Below are 22,213 nucleotides of genomic sequence, written 5' to 3' on the forward strand. Positions count from 1 at the left end.
CTGAAACTCCTCCACTTGGGGCAGCAACTCATCCCTGACCCAGAGTGGGCACTCCACCCTTTTCCAGCTGAGGACCATGGTCTCAGACTTAGAGGCGCTAACTGTCATACCTGCCTCTTTACACTAGGCCACCACCTGACAGCATCATCTGCAAAAAGCAGAGATGAGACTCTGAGGCCACCATGAGGGAAATCATCCACCACTTGGCTAGAAATTCGGTCCATAAAAATTATGAACAGAATTGGTGACAAAGGGCAGCCCTGACGAAGTCCAACACCCACAGGAAACAAGTCCGACTTATTGCCGGCAATACGAACCGAGCTCTCGCTGCGGTTGTACAGGGACTGAGTGACACCCCCATACTCCTCCAGCACCCCTCCCACCCCCACCCCCAGGATACCTGAGGAGGAGCGCATGCCTTCCACAAAAGTCTACAAACCCCATGTAGACTGGTCCACTTGAATATCCTCGAGAGCTGGTCCAGCTCTACGGTTCCTCTTGAATCCAAGGTTCGACTAATGGACAGACCCTCCTTTCCAGCACCCACACATACACCTTACCGGGGAGGTCAGGTGTATGTGTGGAAAATAATTTTCACTTTTTTGACTAAATTAGTTTCTAGTTTCTGGTCCTCTCACCATCATTTATCAAGTCAGTCATCAAATTCTTGTTTATGATCACATTAGTACTTTTTCAGCCTGGTGTGTTGCACATTTCTAGTCATTCTTAAAATTATTTTAATTTCAAATTATTATGCTATATAATCCACATCAAGTTGGCTTTGTGGTATATTGTTTGTCTCTTAACTAAGAGGGCATCTTACTGATGGCTGGGTGCATTAAATATGAAGCTACAACCAACACAAACTGTGCCAAACAAACACGGAGCCATAAAACCACAAAATAAACAACAAACATTTAAATGAATGAGCCCAGACAGATGTAGGCCAGCTGTTTCTCTCTGCTTTCTTCCTAAGGTCACTCTTTCTCTACTCTTTCCTGTTAACTAGGCTTCAACACAAAACTAAAAAAAGAAGTTCTTATTTTTTCTGCTCCATAAATTTCAGATATTTCTTTTTAAGCACTGTCTTTAATTATATGATGACTATTAATAACATTAAATGTGGCCCAAACACAGACAAATCATCGGGAGGTTTAGACACTTTCCCTCATCACTGTAAAAGATGATAAATGCAAAGGCATATTCCAAAGTTAACAGTACAAATATCAGAGAAACACTAGCAAAGAGGGACATTTAGTAACAAGTAGTGAGGTTATAATGAAGTAGAATAGAGGTGATATTATGAGAGCAACCTGGATTTGCAACGTGTAGATTTTTTTTCCTTTCGTTTTGTTTGTACTTTAAACGCTGCTGCGTATTACATACGCGGCGGTTCTGCGGCAACCGTGAAACAGTCATTGTGTCTCGGTTTGCTCTCTGTCTCAGTACACACTCACGTTCTCCCACTCCACGAGGTACTGCACCTTCCCGTCCGGCGTGACTCGTCTCGCCAGGATCCTCACCGCCTCCCCTCCTCCCCAGTTCCTGCCCACTGTCCCGTCCCCACCTCCCACTCCCATTCCCACTCCTCCGCCGCCACCTCCTCCACCTCCACCTCCACCTCCCCCTCCTCCACCTCCACCACCTCCACCTCCACCACCTCCTGCACCCATGCCAGCCTGATAAGGTGTTAGGTCGCGTAGGATGAGGGGTTCCATCTGCTTCTGCCCCACCTGGTGCTGATGTTGGTGGTTGTGTTGGTGGCTGTGGTGGTGGTGCTGATGGAGATGGTGGTGGTGATGGCTACCGTTGGAGTTGAGGGGGTACGGGAAGTATGTTGGTGGTAACCTGCAGTTGTCCTCCATGCTGGGAAACAAGGAGAGGAGAAAAGAGATTGATTATTGATTATTATGTAAATAATAATGCATTTTCTCATCAGTCCTGCTTCCTGTGGTATTTGTGAAAATTTATCACAATCCCCCCTTTTCTGTTCCTGAAGTATGGCACTGAATGCTGTCCATTACGTCACAGCAAAGTTAACCTTTGACCTTCTGGTGATTCTGTAGAAATCACTTTGTTATTTTATCCTATTAGACATCTGCGAGGAAACCCGACAAACAGACAAATTAGCAGCTAAAGATCTGAATACTTACCCTCTCAATGAAAATGAAAATTAATTACAGGTATGAAATCAGTCATTATGAAAATTACCAGTTGGCTAAAACCAACATGAGTTTATTCTGTTCGTGTGTTTTATAGTAGCTTCTGATTTGTAGTATAGAAAGTTTTGTGAGAAATAAATGTATATTTTTTAACTTGTACACTTAGATCCAAAATCCCAACTATGGATACAAACTGGATATTAGCTAAAGATTCTCTGTGCAGTGTATCAGATTCACTCTCAGCATAAGAACTAAATAAGAAACCTGCTGCTGATTCAAAGGGGCCAAAATTTAACAACAGTAATGAATTAATCAATTAATTACTGTAGGTTTAAGCTCAAGAAACTCAGTGAAAATTATATTATTATAAAGAATTCTGTAGTTGGGTAATATTTAAATAACTTTAACACAAATTGAATATCCTTATAACAGAGACATGAGTGGATTATACATTTTGAGATAACAGTGACTGTTTTATCACAGAACTATGAACCATTTAGAAATTATAAATGGACAAAATGTTTCCTTTTATATTATCAGGATATCACCACAGTGCTGTGAAAAAGGATTTCCACCTTCCTGATTTCTTAGTTTTTTGCATATTTGTCACACTTTCATGTTTCAGATCATCAAAACTAATTTTAATATTTAACAAAGATACAGTAAATACACAAAGCTGCTTTTTTTCATGTATTAAGGGAAAACAGCTTTCCAACCCTAAAAGCATCTCAGTCTGGTCTGAGTCCAAAGTTCAGCTTCTGTCTCGTCGGTCCACAGAATATTTTCCCAGAAGTCATCCAGATGTTTGTTGGCAGATGTGAGACGAGCCTTTGTGTCCTTGTTGGTCAGCAGTGGTTTTTTCCCTTGGAGGCCCTTTTTGCCCAGTCTCTTTCTGATTGTTCAATCATGAACTCTGACCTTAACTGAGCCAAGTGAGGCCTGCAGTTCTTTAGATGCTGTTCTGGGTTCTTCTGTGACCTCCTGGATGAGTCGTCAGTGTGCTCCTGGGAAGGTTCCCCACCGTTCCAGGTTCTCTCCATGTGTGGAGAACAGCTCTCACCGCGGTTCTCTGGAGTCCCAAAGCCTCAGAAGTGTCTCTGTGACCCTTTCAGACTGACAGATGTCGGTGAGTTTGCATCTCAGCTGCTTCTTTAGCTTGTGGATGATGAGCCGCCGTCTGAGAGCCTGCTTCACTTTGTCAGACAGCTCCTATTTCAGGGATTTCTTGATTCAGCAGGTCTGCAGTGATCAGGCCCGAGTGCGGCTGCTGAAATTAAACTCATCTTTCTGAAAATGTGCTTAATCACAGCTAATTCATGATTTAACAAGAGGGGCAATTACTTTTTCACACAGGTAAGGTTGGACAGCTTTTTCCCTTAATAAATGAAATTATCATTTAAAAACTGCATTTAGCATTTACTTAGTTTATCTTTGTGTAATATTGAAATTTAATGATCGGAAATATTTAAGTTTGACAAACATGCAGAAAACTAAGAAAGCAGGAAGGGGGCGGATCCTTTCTCATGGCACTGAACGTGTGACATCACTTCTCAGATTTATGTTTATATCTGGAAGTTGCCTACAGTCGGCCACGGGCTGCTACTATATAAATGTCAACCGAGATGAGGAAGATAAATGAGAGGAACCTGTTGTAGTGATGGAGACTCCTGGAGAGTGCCGTGTTTCCATTGTAGGTGGTGTGGTAGAGGGCGTACATCCGTTTGGGAGGAGAGCTGTGGAGGGGACGCAGACACACTGCTTACAACAAAACCTTATTTTCCTCCAGCTGCGTTTAAAAACAGCAGGAAAGAAATTCATTTTAAAGACTCGATTTACCTGAAACACACACACACACACACACACACACACACTCGAAGTTTGTTTTTGTTTGAGTTTATCTGCTGCTGAGATTTCTGCTGCCAGAAGCGTTTGATGGAACTGAGCTTTCTCGATGGTTTCCTCACAGATAATCTGGATCTTCATCTGTGAGGCCCTGAGCTGGGAACAATTGAGACCAGCGCCTTTCCTCTGACCCGAGCACCCCCAAAGGTCTGATGGTCTCAGAAACCTTCCTACTCAGTGCTTATTCAGCTGAGCTCATTTGACTCTTTAGTTTTAAGAATTTCTGTTATTTTTCACTAAATGTTACTATTTCAACCTGACATTTAACTATTTATTGTATCATAGTTTCTGTATTACCCATCATGCTCAGAATATGCTCAGAATTGCTCAGAATTCTCAGAATTTTATTTATTACACTCACCCATATAATGCATACCGTGTATGCTGTGTACCTTACCTTACCGGCTACAAATGTATATAATATTTTGATATCTTTATATAGTGTTTTGACGTGTGTGTGTATATGTGTGTATATGTAAATGTGGGTATTGACACTGATATATATATTTATGTATATAGTGCTTATGTATATGTGTATAGTTTTTTGCTATTTTATTCTATTTTATTTTATTCTATTGAATTTTAGTTTTGAGTTTAGTTATTTGTTCTTACTCATCCTTTTCATTTTTTCTCTGTATTGAGCTGCTGTAATGCACAAATTTCCCCGTCGTGGGATTATTAAAGTTTTATCTTATCTTATCTTAATAGTCATACTTTTATGTATGTTAATGTCAATTGTTAATCTATACTTTTAATTTGCCCTTTTAACTATTAAGCATGACTTTATTTTTATAATTTTTTTATGTATTTCAGCTGCTTCTTAATGATGTTTAGCTAACTATGAATCCATACATCCATATTTTGCTATTTCTCCTATTAATCAATACTGTTAGAAAACAGTTTAATCGCTTGCTATGCTTTAATCAAAAACTACTATTTATTTTAGCTAGCTACTCTAATTTTGTTTATGTGTAATTTTGGCTTCAAATTTCAACAGTTAGTCATTCTTGTAGTGAACCACAGTTATGAGCCTTTAGTACTGTTACTCCATTACTTCAGTTACCTGTTTAGTTTTCTGCCCAGATTTATTCAAACCTTCTTTAATTGACTGTTGAGATCATTTTTCTACATCTCCCAGACCTCCTGCAGGTGTACCCCTGGTTGGTAGCATAGAGTGAACTTGTATATTGACGTTAGTAACAAGTTACATTGTACCCTGCTTTGCCCTTCTGCTTGACTCTAATAGGTACAATAATTTACAGGATGAGTACTGTGTTGTATTCAGTGCATACCTGTCAAGTCTCCGAAAATCCACTATGGTTAACTATGGTTTTTATGCAGTAACCATGGTTACTGCATAAAAACCATAGTTAACCATAGTGGATTTTCGTAAGGACCGTTTTGGCTGGGAAACTCCCGTATTTTACCCCTCTGTCCCGCCGTCCTCCCGTATCATTATTATTTTCCCGTATTTTAATATAATAATTTTTAAAAAGCATTCCTGTGCTGCTCCAAACTGAATTCTGTCACTATCCTCGCCAGAACTGCCACCCGCAGTAGCCTGGGTGGCAGTTCTCGCGAGGTTAGTGCCGACAGCGGGAACAAACCCGGAAAAACAACTGGACCTCGGCTGGGCTCAGTGTTGCCAACTTAGCGGCTTTTCAGACCCCCGTAGCGACTTTTTTCCCCAAAAAGCAACTAGTGACAAATTTAGCGACTTTTTCCGGTGACATCGGCAACTTTTTTGGAGAGTTTTGGAGACAGACCAGAAACCTGAAATCCTCCGCTGTCACTGTGTTCTGTGTACATAAAGCCTCCTTACTGTGTCCCTTCGTGCGCTTCGGCATCGCCCAGACCTCGCTTAAATGCCAAACACACCCACCCGCTCCCTCCGCTCCCATCCCCGGTCCTCGCTTCAGCCTCTATCAGCCTCTGAGACAGCCAACAGCAAGTTTTCTTACACAAGTTGGCAACAGTGGCTCAGATAAAGGAGGAGGGTTGAACATAGCTAGCAGTCTCACCCCACATAAGTGTTTTCATTAAATTTGATATTCTAACATGAAACAATACGGGACAGAACAGATCTATGTAATGTGGGTCTAGGCAAAGCATTAAAGTTAGTATTTCATAAAGGTCATTTGTAGTTCTAAACATATTTAGGGTGTTATTTTCTTCACTTTTTGTCTCTCCAAAGATGTTTTTCCTCTTTCCCACAGCCTCGATTGCAACTACATGCAAATGACCAAAATGCAAATTAGGTGATGATGTCATATAGCGACTTCTGTTTTCAGTGGCGGAAAATTTCCCGTATTTTTAAATACAAAACTTGACAGGTATGATTCAGTGAGAGCATCACCAGGAAAGTGTTTTCTGAGGTCCTAACAGTTGTTTTCCCATAAACGTCTATAAAACTGGACATATTCATGAAACCAGCCATGATAAAGAACGCAGATTTAACACGTTCGCTTTGGTTTCACTGTTCAGAACTTTTCTTTTAAATGCATAAAATATGTGGTTGGTAATCACTGGCTAGGACGCCCCTCCAGCCTGAGCACAATGCTAACTTTAAAGCAGGGCTCTTCAACTCCAGGCCTCGAGGGCCAGTGTCCTGCAGGTCTTAGATGTGTCCCTGATCCAACACACCTGAATCACATATAGAAGTCATTAGCAGGACTCTGGAGAACCTGACTGCATACTGAGGAGGTAATTCAGCCATTTGAAACAGGTGTGTTGGATCAGGGACACATCTAAAACCTCCAGGCTCTCGAGGCCTGGAGTTGAAGAGCCCTGCTTTAAACCAGTAACAATCCAGATGGGTAGGATTACTTTTATTATTATTATAATTATGGATATTAATTCTTACAGAGGTGACGTAAGCCTTAAACTCTCATCACATCCATTAATAATTTACCTGAGCAGCAACAAAATGGCACAGCAGCTCTTACCTCAGGTTAAGCTCCTCCTCTGACTTCCTGGAGTTATAAAGGCTGGCCCCGCCCATGTAGCCATGGCAACATGGCAGAAGCTCAATAGGGTTGGCAGCTACTGGGGGTGGACAAGCCTGGGCACAGAAGACACACACAGATCAGCTTGTGTCTGGATGCCAACATCACAGGGGTCAATGGAGCACTCATACCTCCGTGCTCGCTCATGCATTTAGCCGATGGTGCACAGGGAACGTTCTGTTTTATGACAGATACGTCTAGAGGCAGCTAAGCACACTGAAAACCAGTGAAAGCACTTTAAAACTGAGCGGATATCTATTTTGAATACTTTTTGCTATTCTTAGAGATACAGAACAGCTCGAATTCTATTTTCTTGCACTGCCTGATGGCAAAAACGGGCAGATACATCCTTAAATCCAAATAAATAATAGGAAGCCACATCATCAAGGCTCATCAGACACAGCAGTAGGATGTCCCGCTTAAACGCATCCTTCCATAGCACATCTCACAGTGCTGCTCTCCGGCGACTCATGACCCATGACAAGTAAAAACATCAGAGGATCATCAGAGCCATCAATCACTGGAGGCATCATCTAGGAGGATGCCACCTAAAGATTTCTCATCACTGGACTGTGACACATAGCACCAGAGTGAGCCCATTATCATTCCCTTCTCTAGCATTACTACTAGGATGGGATTATTATTCAGTGGCCTTAGTCGACATCTGTGCCTTTAAATGGATGTGCTCTGTCAATGCTGGACTGTCAAGGTGCCAGCACCACCTGGCCAAACTGTAATTGACTGCAAAGTGCACTTGGAAGTGATCCCAGGCTACGCATATCAGCATTCCTTCCCATCTCACTTTCCCCAGTACAAGGAAGCTGCTCCTCCAGGACGGACGGAGATTAGCATCAATCAAATGGGGCACAATGGGGCCTGGATGTGCCAGAGTGGAAACGAGTGCTCCGCGGAGCACATTGTTCCAGGATTACTGTATGTGCACGTACATGGATCAGAGTGATGTGTAGGAGGACGAAGTACAACGAGCACTGTAAGAATGCCGCGTAAAAATAGTAACCACCACATGTGATGTTCCTTGTTTCAGTGAGGTCCGCTGGGAATTGGATTTGATGATCACGATAAATGTGGCGCTGAACTGCAGGTGTTGATGAAATACATGAGCAGCCAAGATTGGATTTAAATTATGCATTTTAACTGAGCCAAACACGCCACACTTCATCTCTCACGTGCGAGCTTTACGTGAACAGCAGACTATAAAGCATCAGGAGGCTTTCGACATACAGCGAAAAGGAGAGAAAAATAGGAGGCGCTGAGCTGCACCGGCTGTAAAAAGACACAGACTGATCTCGACTGCGAAATGAACCTTCATCACAGCTCCTGACTGACAGGTTATTTGGATCGCAGAGAGCTGTTTACCTGCCTGCATGAAAAAAATGGAAAAAAGGAAAAAATATCAGAGAGGTTTTGTGGAACAGACCCCCCCCCCCCCCCCCCCCCCCGAGTTGAAGACAGAGGCACTGACCTGTGTCTCCATGATGCGACGCTTTGATTTACGTGACTCTGGCCCCCCCGCTCTCCTCTGGCAGGGCAGTGACAGCGGGCTAAAGTGGGCAGAAAAACACACCTAAATAAGAATACAAGCATAAACACAGACGCTGAGTTTTTACTGCAGTGCAACACAGAAGAGGAGCGCGGCGAGATGACACAATATTAGAGACACGCTGTTAGTGCAGACGAGCCTGAACATCGTTTGTCTGGAAATCATCTCCATCTGTTTAAAACTGACCTTGTTTATTAAAACAAGGCTTTTGGGTCTAAAACCCAAAGGATGAAATCTCCGCTGCACGCTCGCATGCCCGGGCAGCACATCCTTGTCATTATACTATAATTAGAACTTCAGCAGTCCTACGAATTGAAATGTGATTTTTGTCCTAAGGGCAATGATAAAGAAAAGACCAAATAGTCATTAAAATGAAGAGATTTATCCTCCTCATAGCATGTTTTTTTTTTAGCAAATAGCATCGCAATCTGGTCAGTGGATTATAAGAGCGTATAAAGCTGACATCTTGTTGTCAGGAGGATATCTTATGAAGCATTAATATAGAAAAGGTTTATGTTCTGGGGAGACACAACATAACAATCTGCACATATAACTTTAATATTTCTGGTGTGCAAGCTGGGATTCAATAAGAATCTGTTTGCAGTATTTTGCAGGGGGGGGGGCAGCTTAAAGAAAACTGACATTAATTTTAGAGCTCAGTTCAGCCTGGGTCACAAAAAGAGAGCGCACATATAAAAAAGAATTAGAGTAAATGTTTATGTTTTTTATAGCTCATAAAATCTTTATGTTTTGTACTCAGATTAACCCATGAAAACATCCACTTTACATTTTTCTCATGCAACACAATTAGAGGTGATTTATGAATTATGTATAAAGCAACTAAATTTTATGTTGCATAAGAAAATGCATAAGCACAACAAATACAAGTCATAAAGACACATCGTTATCATGTTTTTACTGGAGGCGAAATTCAGATCAGTTTTTTATATCTAAAGAACGATGACCTGACGGTGCCGTTGGGCTGTTCACAGGATCCGTTAAATGGTTAGAAATCAACTTCTGAGGAGCGTCTGCATGTGCATCACGGTGGCATCAGTGGCCTCTGCTCGGCGTTCGAGGACGCTCCACCTCCTCCGGCCAGTCAGCAGCACAACTTCACTCAAGAGAGCCACATTTTAATATCTATAACCAGCTTCAGAGCTGAGCTGATCTGGTAACAGCTAGTGTGAAGAAACGCTGGACAAAAAGGGCCTGTATCCGGAACGATCCAGCAGTGTACAACTTTATGGATCTGCTGCGTATCCATAATGTTTCCGGAGAGAATACGGGAAGCTCTGATCCGTCACAGATGTTTACATGGATATTATTCATTCAGAGTTTGGATTTTTCAGGGTCCAATCTTGTCCGTTTACGGAGAAATCTTCAAAACGCATCCGTCAAAGCATTCTTCGGGATATTGTCTGTATCTGTGACGGATACAGAGGTATCACTACCTCAGATAGTACCGTATTTTAGGGTTTTTATTCCAGTGAAAAAAATTCTCAAGGCTTTAGGTGTACCCAGCAGATATTGTTGGTTATTGTTTACTATTAAAAAAGCTAAATTGTTGCCAGATGATAGCAGATGGCTCAGAGAGCACATTCTGACAAATGCAAGCAGACTACAAGTCCTGAAAGCACCCGTTATTAGAAATGTTATCCCTTACCTATAATTCATTCATATGCAGAAAGATATTTATAGCGATTTCTCCCCTCAAAATCAGGGTTAAAAAAACTAATTATATATCAGCTGTTGCCTTCTCTTATCTCTGCTACTGAGCAATCCTCTCCTATTGTATTGATATATATTTTATGCATATAGTGTTTCTATTTTATGTCATTCTTTTTTGTACCTGAGCTGCTGTAATACACACATTTCCCCAACATTAAAGTTTTATCTCATCTTATCTCTATGAAGGCTCCACAAACTGACCGACTGAGGACCACTGCTGGTGTCTTTAGGCTGGCTGTAACAGAGCAAACTGTCCATTCAGACGCCTCAGATGTCCATCAGTCTTCTTTACTGTTTACCTTCTTTACTCCCTCTCTGAACACACTATGAGGCCGTCTGAGTAATACCTGTTCATTTGTATAACAAAATACTAGTTGAGCCAACAAGCCGGGCGTCTGACCAGTGGAGATTTGCAGTTTGCAGATATTTAAGTAACAAATGTCTAAAATACATCTCTGGATTCTGTTCAGCTAAATCTCAAATTTTTGTTTCATGAATCATGTGATGGTTTTGTGAAATGAAAATCCTTCCCATCAAGACTGCTCCACTCTGCAAATGATTCCATTGTAATTCAGCCTCAATACGCACCAGCTAAGTACTAAAAATGATTTACGATGTCTATGAAATCTACAGGACACGTGCATGTGCATGTGCACAAACACACACACACACACAGGGATAGATAATCACACAAAAGCACGCAGGGGAGCTTTCTGCTCTTTTAGGAAAATATTGAGACACTGATACTTGTGCTGGTATATGACAATTGCAGTCTTTTGATTCCTAAGTTAATTGTTCATGCATAATGACTATATGCCCTGTGGGAATCTCACAGCTCTCACTGAGATAAGAGCCAAAATGAGAGACACTGTCCTTACTCTGACCTTCTCCGGTGCGTGATGTTGATAGGTGGGTCGGTGATGAGCGGCGACGAATCGGACGTGAGCGGTGGAGGAGCTCGAACCTGGAGCCCAAAAAGACACTTTTTCTTCTTGATCTCCTTTCCAGAGACAAACCTGGACAACAGTGGAGAAACAACATGTCTCACACTGGTTCTTAAACTGTACCGTGCGTGTGTGTGTGTGTGTGTGTGTGTGTGTGTAGTAGCCCTCTTTGATGTCAACATTAAGCTTTACGTTGTGTAACATAATGCAGACATTCTCCTGATGAAAAATTAGACTCAGGAGCATTTCAAAGGTAGTGACTGTGTAATTAGAGCAGACGCTGCCTGCAGGAAATCGCTGTTTTTTCGACTGCAAGGTTCCTCTTTATTTTTTCAAAATTCAAAGAAAATTAGTTCACATTAACTTCTAGACTGGTTTTAACGATTTAATGCCAACAATTCCTGTTCAACAAGATAAAGCAGGCATCAGAAAGTTTTTAACCTTTAACTGATCTAACTGCTCCGTATGCAAAGTCGCCAGCTCTGACCTCCTACCTCCGGTGCACTGAGAAGACCCCTCTATTCATAAAGTGCTGCTCATCAATCCAGTCGTGTGTGCCTGGTGTTTATTCTTCTCATCACATGCACTGACTTACCTGTCCTTGTGGGAGTTCAGAGCGTTGAGGAGATTGTGACAGCGGTCCTGCCTCGGCGTGTCAGAGAGCTGGAGGACGGACAGGAATGAAAAATCAAAGCGGTGTTTACACAGCGGGCGACCATCAGACAGAAAACCTCTAATGCATACAATCATTTTCTTTTACACTCGCTGACAGCAGCGATGTTGTTAACTACTTCAGCTACGTGGCTAAAAATCCCTGCTGTACATTTTAAATGAAATGCTAAGAACTTAAAGGAGAACCCAGAACCTCAGAGACAGGAAACTCTTCACCTTCCTGCTTATTCTCCGGGGGGGAAACTACAGACTTTTTCACATCACTCTCAGCTTCAGCATGCTAGTTTAAAGGATTTTTGTCGAAGCTCTTTCATGTTTGCAAATGTTACTGAGAGACGAGTGACTGCTTAGGAGGTGTGTTTGTCCCCCAGCAGGATCAATGAGGATATCGTAGTGAAATTACAAATTAGAGGCAAATATTGGACAAATAACCATGTTAAAGATTTGTATCTACTGAGACAGAAGTGTTAAAAAGTAAAAAAGTTTACTTTGGGTAAACAACTGAAATACAGCGTATGTGTATGTATTAGATAAAGAGCTGAAGCAGTTCTCTAAAAGGACTGGATGACCTGTTTATCAGTGAAGCATAAAAAGTAGAAAAGCTGTTGGCAAACAGTTGAAATATTTAGTGAAAACGATAAACTTCAAATGATATGTTAATGTGTCAAACTGACGCTTCTTTAGATAAATGTCAGAAAATAGCTGATGAAGATGTTCCCCAAATATAAAATAAACCAAAAAAAAGTGCATGCTTGAAATATAGTAGCTATACTTTTAGATAAAAAGAAAAAAGATTTAGAAAACCCAGATTTTTAAATAAAAGTTCACTAAAAGTGTTAAAGACAGTTTGTTTGCTCCAAGTAGACAAAGCTGTAGCTTAGAGCAGCGGCTAACCAGTTCAAACTGGTAATACTGGCGTGTGGTGCTGGAGAGGACTGCAGTTCCTCTGGCCTCTGTCGGCCAAACAGCGTCTCTCACCACTGTCCCAGATCAACACTGAGTTTTTAACTTGGTGTTCTCCTTTAAGCTTACACAGAGGTCACACATTTTTCACTTTAATTTTACTTTAATGCTGGTTAATAGGCTTTAAGTCTCAAATGTAAAAAAAAAAAAAGCCTGGCAGCATTTCACATTATTTCATCATGGTCCTGAAACAGGGAAATATCAATACCGCGCCGAGCAGCAACGAGTCCCAATTCTCATTGGTGAAGGACAGGATTTCATGGTCAAAATCAAAGTATTTCCTCTTGCAGCACAGCGAGAGATGGTAGAGCACTAAATGAGCCAAATCCACCCTGCATTTCAAAGAAAGGAAGGGTCAGTTAGGAAGACACAGGTACGAACGTGGATGAATACAGTCGATTTCATAATCTTATTGATTTATATTATTTAATTTTAATTAAGTCTGTGTGAAGCAGAACTGATTAACAAAAATAGGTGGAATGTCCCTTAAAAATCTGTTTTCTGCTCCATAACTACTGCGCAGTAACTACGTTACAGTCAAAAGCCCAAAATCACCAAGTCATGGGGAGTCTTTGGATCGTCTCCGGTCCCTTCGTACATACGGAGCACTGGAACTGATAAAACCTGAACAGAAGAAAGCAGGAAATCAGACGGCATCTCAGCAGTCCTGCTTCCCTCGATGAGCCTGTGCAGCAGTCACCTGCAGCAGGGAGGCTGCAGGTGACTGCTGCCAGGTGAATCATGTTTAGGGATGCGGTTCATATTCAAAGGGCTGCTTACCACTGAAAGATGGGCCAAAACTTGGACATTTGCAGAATCGCTTTGTCAAATTAAAAAAAATTAGGAGACACAGGGACGCAGCGGCAGAATCCGTACTTCCTTCTGTATCCAAATATATTAATCCAGGGAACTATGTTACTTCATGTTGAGTTCTTATCATTAAGTCCAAGTGATTCAGATTCTTTAATTCTCTGTCATGGAAGAACTTCATGCTCTCCTACCTTCTGTGTCCTGTTTTACTTTGAAGTTTTGCTTTCTTGTTGCCTTTCTGTGGTTTTACTTCCTGCTCGTATCCCTCACCCTGCTTGGTGATTGTCTGCCCTGCCCTCTGAGTGCATATATATATATATATATATATATATATATATATATATATATATATATATATATATATATATATATATATTCCTGCCTTCCCCCTGTCAGCTGTCAAACTGCATGTTTGCCTTCCTCACACTCCTGTTTGGATCCCTGCCCTGTTTTAACTTTTAGCTTTTTCTTGAATATTCTGCCTGTCGTTGGATACATTTATGTCCTCTCTCCAACAATCTAGGACAAAAATCTTTAGTTTTTCCACCTTTTTACCTTCCTTGCTGTCTATAAATATCTTCTCTAGACATTTTATCATATAAATCAACCAGAGCTGGAAATATAGGGACGGGAGTATCTTTCTCACTATAATAACATTCTGCCCCGAGTGACCCTGAAACTCAACTGATACCAGAACAACACTGTGTGCATCTGTCCTTCTATATGCATGAAGGTCAGTGGGTAAGATGAAGCGCAGACATGGTATGACAGCAGCACATGCTTACTATTCCAACTGTGAACTCAGTCTTCACTCTTCCTCCATCACCTGCTCAGCAGATGTTGTACCAATCCAGCCTCGCTCTCCCCGCCTGTCAATCTAAATCTAATCCCTCCTTTTTCTCCCTCTCCTCTTGCGACAGGTTTGGCGGTTCCACAGTGTCAGGATGGGTGTGAAACCCAGTTGGCTAACACAGATGGTTAATGACAATAATAGCTTAATGGATGGACACATTTTATTACACGCATGGGATGCAGCCTATGAAACTGCGCTGTGATCAGCAGCTTGCATATCCACCCAGCATCACATCTGAACTAATAGCTGTGAGGTGATATGCCTGCCTGGTGTCTGTCACCGTCCCTTTGCTCTCAGTGTGTAACGAGCTGTTGTCCTTGTAGAGCGAGTCACCGAGTGCATTAACAGGCACGCTAATAATTCAGTCTGAGGCTAATTAAGGCACTTCTCTGACGAGTGAAGCTGTCACGTAGACAACTTTATCTGTTTATCTGAAACAAACTGAGACAATCAGCTGATTCATAATATTGACAGTGGAGTCATAGTTTGTTATTTATCTAATTAAAATAAAAATATTTACCGTTTGCTTCTTAAATGTGCTGCTTTTTTCTCTGTTTATATATTGTAAACTAAATATACACTGAGGAGCTGTGTGTGTGTGTGTGTGTGTGTGTGTGTGTGTGTGTGTGTGTGTGTGTGTGTGTGTGTGTGTGTGTGTGTGTGTGTGTGTGTGTGTTATTTCTGACAATCATTTAACAGATGATTAGAACAAAATAATCACCCAGAATATAACACAGGTACACTGTAATTTCATATCTTGGATATATTGTATCTAACAAAGTAAATAATATTTGATGAGCAGTAATAAGGAAAAAACTGTCAACGAAGTTAAGCTTCAAATTACAGACTTACATCACATGAGAAAATAGCCAATTACAGATCCCGACTAATCGTCATGACAGTATTGATGCTGGCTGTTTGTTTATCATCAGATAAGCAAACAAAGAGGATTAAAAATGTCTTAATTTATATTCTTATCATTCATTTATGTTTCAAATATTTTGACTGAATTTGTGGTTGAGGTATTATTTAAGACAATTTAGCATTTTCAGTATTTGTTAAAATGTGTATCGTTGCTTTACTGTGATTATCATAAGTCCAAAAAATGGTTTGCATTTGTGACATCTGCAGTAATTATCAGAATTCATGTACTTTTTCCCCCAAGTATCAGTCCCACAAAAGTCTAATAAAAAAAAAAGCACGTTAACATATAAACACTGTCATGTGTTAGCTGCACCAGTTGTGAGTCTGTTGTCAGGATGCTGCAGTGACACTCTGTAATGTACCTGTCCCCATACAGCAGTGGCTTGGTCAGACACTGCGTGCAGGCCTCGTGGAACCACTGCCCACAGCTGCCACACTGTAACATCTTCAGGTTCCACCTGCAGTCCAGCAACAAGGAAGAAACAGCAGGACACGCAAATGAATGAATGAACGAACAAATGTGTCCAACAGCTTTGTATCTATGCATCACTGAGGGATGGCAGCAGCTGACAATTCACGTTTCATAAGATGTGTCCCACTGCTCACATGGCAGTTTGGGGGTTTGCTTTATTCTACTTGAGGTACCCGAACACAGAGAGTGCTTTTATTTTATTGATTACTCATCTGACCTGATCTTTGATACACACAATTTCACTCGTGTATGGTTCCATTAGAAAAACAAGCTGTAAGAGCGCGAGCTTCGACCGTCTGACACGCGTCAGACGAGCTGCGTGCAGTTTATTAATAATCCACAAAGTGCCTTTGAGATATCTGAGCTCAGGCTTTGTGAGAGAATGAGAAACTTTCAGGAGCATACGCAAAGTGTACAGTCAAACTTAAAACTGGCCTCTGCGGCGTCACTCACTCTCCAGGTCCGGCACAGTAGCAGTAACACTGCTGCTGATTGGTCAGGTGCTGCGGGTCCCAGTCCAGAGATGACAGCTGATAGGGCAGCCGAAGTTTCATGAACTGCATGAGCCGGGCAAAGCGCCCCCGCTTGAGGGCCCCCCCTCTCTGCGAATACAATGTGAGGACAGAACTGATTGGTTGGCGACCTCTCAAATCACTGTCATGTCAGAGCAGCGCAGGAGACGGATCACATGCGATGGCGAGAAGGCAATTCGTTTCATTTCATTGTAGGTCAGCTGTGAGAGATAGCGTCCGCGGAAGCGGAAGTCTGGACGATGAGATATGGACACTGACCGATCGACAATTAAGCGAGCGCCTTCTCGTCTCACATCTACAGAACTGGAGCACATGTGATTGATTGACTTTAAATGTACTTTTCTCGACTCCAGTGTAGTTTTTCATCTTCATAACTATTGATTGTTCCTGATTTCTCTGACACAATGTAGAACATCTAATATTGAAGTCAATACTGAGAGAATTAGTGTGCTTTTGCCTCAAATAAACCCATTACCTGCCATACACAACGGGGCAGCGGCAGCACAGCTTGATGTATTTGACTGGATTTCTCCTATATTACACACTGAATGTTTTTTTTACCCCCCCCCCCCCCCCCCCCCCAGAGTGTGAAACGAAGAGATTAGCGGCCTGACCTTGGTTGCGACTGCAAAGACACATTGCCGACATATCCACGAATCGCTGTCAGCTTCCGGTTCGATGGCTGGCGTGTGACACTCCGGATGATAACCTGTAATGGGAGGAGGAGGCAGAGCGTTTAATTCGTGTTTACAAGACACACAGCCGGAGTGACGATAATGACAGAGCAGCTCCATGTTTAGTGCCAGTTTGTTTCAGCTGCATGCAAAACATTTCACTTATGCTATTTGCATTTAGAGAGAGAAACGTGGTGAAATGTGTTTGTCTGCTTTCCCTCAAAACAAACTGTCAGAAAGCTTGTATGCATGACAGAGCTCTGAAGACGCGACGGCAAGATTTGCTGTCATTGCTGACATTCTTAAAACTTCCTCTCACCTGCACTTTAATATGGAAGAGTTTTAAAGTCCAAACACAGTAAAACACTAAAATGTGCGACCTTCACTGTGCAGAATATCCGCGTGTGGAGGTCGACGCAGGACAGAAACCCCATGAAGTGGGAAAATTTGAGTGCTAACTTGAAGACTCCCCGGTATCTCCGGGGTGGAGGGCCAACTGCCAAGATTTTAAGGCTTGTAAAACTAGGAGAATTCCCAACTGCACGTTCCTGGTAGGTTTCTACGCTGCCTACAAATCCCCGTGAATCTGTACTTCTGCAGGAAGTTAAAGAGATGCATGCTGACAAAAATCAAAGCAGAATAAAGACGTGTTCACTCTCAGCAGAGCAGGAAACATCTTGTATCCAGCATTTAAACTTTTAAGAACGTTTCTTAATATGTATTTTTCAGCGAGGCAGAAAGAGATGATGTAATCTTAGGATTGCTTAACTATGCAATTATCAAACTGGCTGCAAATTATTATTTCGCAAATTAGTATTTCCATTTCTTAAAACGTGTCTGTGAGGGATATTTAAATTAGCAATGAGCCCAAGAACAGACTTCTTGTGGTGTTTAAGTCCATGAAGGTTTTCACTTCCTCACTCTCTTTCTGTTTTTGGATGCAGGTGCAATAACGAGAGTGGCACTTTTATTTACCATAATGTGTCAAATATTCAAGGTCAGCGCAGGAACTGGTGGAGAACCACCATTTGACAGCGCATGATGAGGTGTGCTCCCTTACCGTGGCGACATTTAAGACAATTTATGAGGGGTTCTTTAAGAGGCGGAGCGTCACAAATACAGCAAACTTCTTCCACTCCAGCGGCAACTGAGGCAAACAGAAAAAGACAGAGAGAAGCAGGGGAGGGGAGGAAGTAAATGTGAGAGAGAGAGAGCAGTCAACAGCATTAATTTATGTATATTGATTCACATCCTTGCCACCTCATTGATTTCAGTGTCTCCTGCACCCTTTCAGATTTCACTTCATCTGACGAGCGGATATCCAGCTCGGTCCTAACAAGCGTCCAACTTCCCCTTTCTCTCGATGCTGGGTGGAGTGGGGATGCTACCTCCCTGAGGAGTCATTAGACTAATAAATTCATAAATAGACTCTAATATACCAATTACATCTCAACATGCCCCCATCAGAATACTCGGTGCACTCAGTATCATAACCTTGAACGTGACTGAAATTTCTTTGCTGCGTTTTTCTTTGACAGAAAAATTGAGCGATCGAGAGAGAAAAGGCACAAAATCTGAACTTTTAAGCTCACAAGAGGAACAATTTAGACGAGCATTCTCCAGCAAAATCTGAGAGTGGAAGCAGACACCTTTTCTGAGTTCATCCGAGCAGCTCTGTGTTCAAAAGCTCCAACTAGATGCATTTTTAACCCAAGAAATACGAAGTTCTCTCAACAGGAAGCCATTTACTCTTTTTGCCAAAGGGAGAGGGAGGGGGGAAAGAAAGGAGTTCTTACACGAGTGAATGTCCTTTCTCAGTACCCAGAACTCAGAGTTGTCCTCAAATCTCACCAGACAACATTGCTTGACTCCATCTACCTGAGAAGGAGATAGCAGGTGAGCGGAATGACTGACAAAACTAAATGGAAGTCTTTTCAAATCCAGCCAGACACACTCGTACACATGCTGCATACGCACACTCAAAAGTCTCTCTGTCTCACACACACACACACACACACACACACTCCTACATGCGCTTACTCTTTTCACATTGCCGAGGTACAGTAGTCCATCACTCCATCGAGCCAACACATCATCTCCTTCACTTACTCCCCCCATCCTGAGGAAAGAGACAGAGAGGGGGGAGAGAGAGCAGGGCTCATGTGAAATGGAAATCCGATTTATTCGCTGAATACTTTGCTGCCATTGCTGACAGAGGGGTTTATGGCCCCGGCATTTCGGCTGCCTCTGAGACAGGCGGGTTTCAGTGCAAAGGGGTTAAAATCCCCCCCACCATCCTCCTCCTTTTAGACTAGAGCATAGCGACAGCCTGTATCCACCACAGTGAAAGATGAGAGTGAGTACACAACCAGAGAGCAAGACAAATGATTACTGCACACATCAAACACACACATACACACACAGAGGGGAAAAAAAAAACACTGCATGATGACTACTGCAATACAGTTTGACTGAATGAGCAAAGATCACAGTGCAGCTACTTGAAGCATCTGCCCTGCACTTTGCTGCTGTCTTCCCCTCTTCCAACATCTTAAAAACTTGAATAGATGCATGAAATGACTCTGCAGGCATTATCTCTGCACATTGAGCATTTGTTCCAGTGCATGCACTCAAGTCAAGACAGACGCAGGATGCATTACAGTGTATGTAGCCTTTTGTGAATCAGAGGGAAATCGGGCAAATTTCACTGAACGCTGGCCGGTGAAGGGTACCTGTCAAGTCGAACTCCTTTCCGTCGGGGTCACAGTGATTCCTGGACAGGCTGGACCTGAAATGCCCTCATCTGCTGTGGGTCTCCGCTGCCCAATTACTGCCAGCTCGGATGCGCAGCCTGCGTGTTTGCAAAAAGTGGATGATGTGCATGTATGTCCCTGTCTGTGCCAAGCGCCTGTGTGTGTCAGTCAAGCCGTCAGCGAGGAGGAGGAGGAGGAGGGGGGACTGACTGTCCGTCCGTCTCTCAGTCTAGTTTGTCCGTCCTCCGCGGTGCCGTTTCGTCATGTTCCCGTCGCTTTTGCTCTCTCCCCCCCTCTCCGTCACCACCTACTGATGCTATTAAGGCGGGTTTGTCAGAGCAGCACCGGAATCAAGCCGCCAGAGACGCCATCATCCCTGCCTCTCGCTCTCGACCGACTTGTTGTGACGCAGACATAAAACACCGAGATAGAGTGGGAGGGAGATACTGATAGAGGGGGATCCAGAGGTGGCAGGGGGGCGGGGGAGGGGTCCTCCGCGAAAGCAACCTTCCTGTGTGAGAGACTGACCCTAAATCGTTGTGACAAGGTGGGATTGTGATGTCTGGGAGAAGAAGAAGAAGAAGAAGAGGGGGGTGGCGGTGCGCTGAAAGCCAGCGGAAGCAGCGCGCGCTGTGACAGGGGCCAATTAAGTAGCCAATTAGTGAGTTTAGCCGCCTCATTAATTGGTTTGAAACAAGAGGGACCGGACAAGTTTAGGAAACCAACGGGGAAAAGTTTGGAAGAGCAGAAGCAGAGTGGGAAGCTTAAACTGTTGCTCATCAGAGCTGATTTTTTTTTAACCGCTGCCCGGTTCAAATGAACTGAATTTTGCGTTTCGTTCTTTTTATTTTATGGGGTTAAATTAGACACTATTTATTCAGACACTCTTTAGAAAAGACCATCATGGATCCCAGCAGATTTAAAGCATTTATAAGGTTATTAATGTGCAACAAAACATCACTGAGAATATTTTTTTTTTTTCATAAAAACCACAGCGTATCATTTTAAGTACTTTCTACAGGACTTTTCTGAAATAAAAAAATAAATAAAAGTGGACAAACACCACATCTGTAGGGCAGATGTGACACCCGGTGGGTCGTCTCCTCTGGGCTGTAATATGTGACAGTGTCTCTAATTTAACCAGCTGCAGCCACACGCCTCACAGGCTGTTGCAGTCAGCTCAGTGCTGAACGACGCGTGCCCATTGTTGTTGAGTATGTACGGTGACAGAAAGACAAACATTAGCGGGGAACCTGCTTCGAGACAGTCACAGACACGTTATTAAATTGTAAATAATGCTAAATCACAGCGGGATTTAGATTATTCTCACAGTTAAATTGCTTTAGTGGAGCGGCGCGTTTTGCTGTTTTGGCTGCAGGCTCATCCATCAAATCCAAGCTTCTGTTTGTTTGCTTTTTTTCTTTCTTTTCTTGTTGATGTCTTGCACATTACTCACGCCAGTCAAGCGTGCGGTAACACCGCCGTGCGGCTCAAAATGGCCCCTGGCACATTAAAAAAATATGGGTAAAGTGCCATTTTCCAAATATAACCACTGGGTGGCGAACAAATACCAGAACAGGAAGTGTGCTGCAGTCAGTCTGCTGGACTCTCGGGATGAGAGTGAAGTTTGAGAAAAGCCTCAGAGTGTGTGATGGTGAAATAAGCAGGATAATTAGAAAGGAAGATCCCTCACAGCTGGAGACAAGTCCTAACAGGCTCGGAGACAAAGCAGCTGAAGTCCTGACTTAGACATCATGGGATTTTCTTTACATGTAATATGTGCGTTGTTTCTCAAGTTCCTACAGTGTCACAATTTCAGATGCATTTGTCATTACAGTCACATTGTTGCTTTCGTAACGCGAGTGGTAGCATGGCCCATTTTTTACAGCTGAAACTTCATTGTTGCAACAGCAGAGAGAGGAAATACTAACAGCAGCCTTTAACGTTGCAGCAGTGCTCTGAGACCAGCTTTAGAAAATTACTTAAAATATGAACCTGACTCTGTCCTAATCACACACACACGAGACTCGGGGTATCTTGTGAGGTCTGCATGAATATCCAACCACAGGTGAGTTCACCTGTCAGAATAGGTGTGGTTCAGGGGATTTTCAGTGGGGTGGCACAGGAGGGACCCAGGGAATTAAAAAAAAACAAAAAACATCTATCAGAAATAAATACCACCAATAACCACTTGAAATTTTGTATTAAATTCAACGATTTTAGTTGAATCCATAATGCACTGGGAAACGTGGCT

At 42.5% G+C, this 22,213-nt stretch overlaps 1 protein-coding gene across 1 annotated transcript; it reads right to left on the reverse strand.

The window, feature by feature from the left end:
- Positions 1-406: 406 nt before the first annotated feature.
- On the reverse strand, positions 407-20,322 carry phf1 (PHD finger protein 1). Its single transcript, XM_030750432.1, has 15 exons — positions 19,939-20,322; positions 19,247-19,325; positions 19,003-19,084; positions 18,267-18,353; positions 17,147-17,241; positions 16,453-16,601; positions 15,890-15,985; positions 13,496-13,564; positions 13,149-13,272; positions 11,901-11,968; positions 11,246-11,377; positions 8,553-8,631; positions 7,010-7,125; positions 3,809-3,895; positions 407-1,866 (listed from the first exon to the last, which is right to left on the reverse strand). The coding sequence occupies exons 2-15, from the start codon at positions 19,322-19,324 to the stop codon at positions 1,443-1,445; spliced, it is 1,686 nt and encodes a 561-aa protein (XP_030606292.1). The 5' UTR covers position 19,325; positions 19,939-20,322; the 3' UTR covers positions 407-1,442.
- Between the last annotated feature and the right edge of the window lie 1,891 nt (positions 20,323-22,213).

This window comes from Archocentrus centrarchus, chromosome 16, assembly GCF_007364275.1.
Source record: "Archocentrus centrarchus isolate MPI-CPG fArcCen1 chromosome 16, fArcCen1, whole genome shotgun sequence".
Lineage (NCBI taxonomy): Eukaryota > Metazoa > Chordata > Actinopteri > Cichliformes > Cichlidae > Archocentrus > Archocentrus centrarchus.

Bases quoted from the DNA above. Each gene is read 5' to 3' on its own strand.
- phf1 (XM_030750432.1), bottom strand. From the start codon at position 19,324: ATGGGGGGAGTAAGTGAAGGAGATGATGTGTTGGCTCGATGGAGTGAT. The intron at 11,378-11,900 runs GTAAGTCAGTGC...ACTGTTGTCCAG, and splicing joins CTGAACTCCCACAAGGACAG to GTTTGTCTCTGGAAAGGAGA. The intron at 3,896-7,009 runs GTAAGAGCTGCT...TCCCCTCCACAG, and splicing joins GAGGAGGAGCTTAACCTGAG to CTCTCCTCCCAAACGGATGT.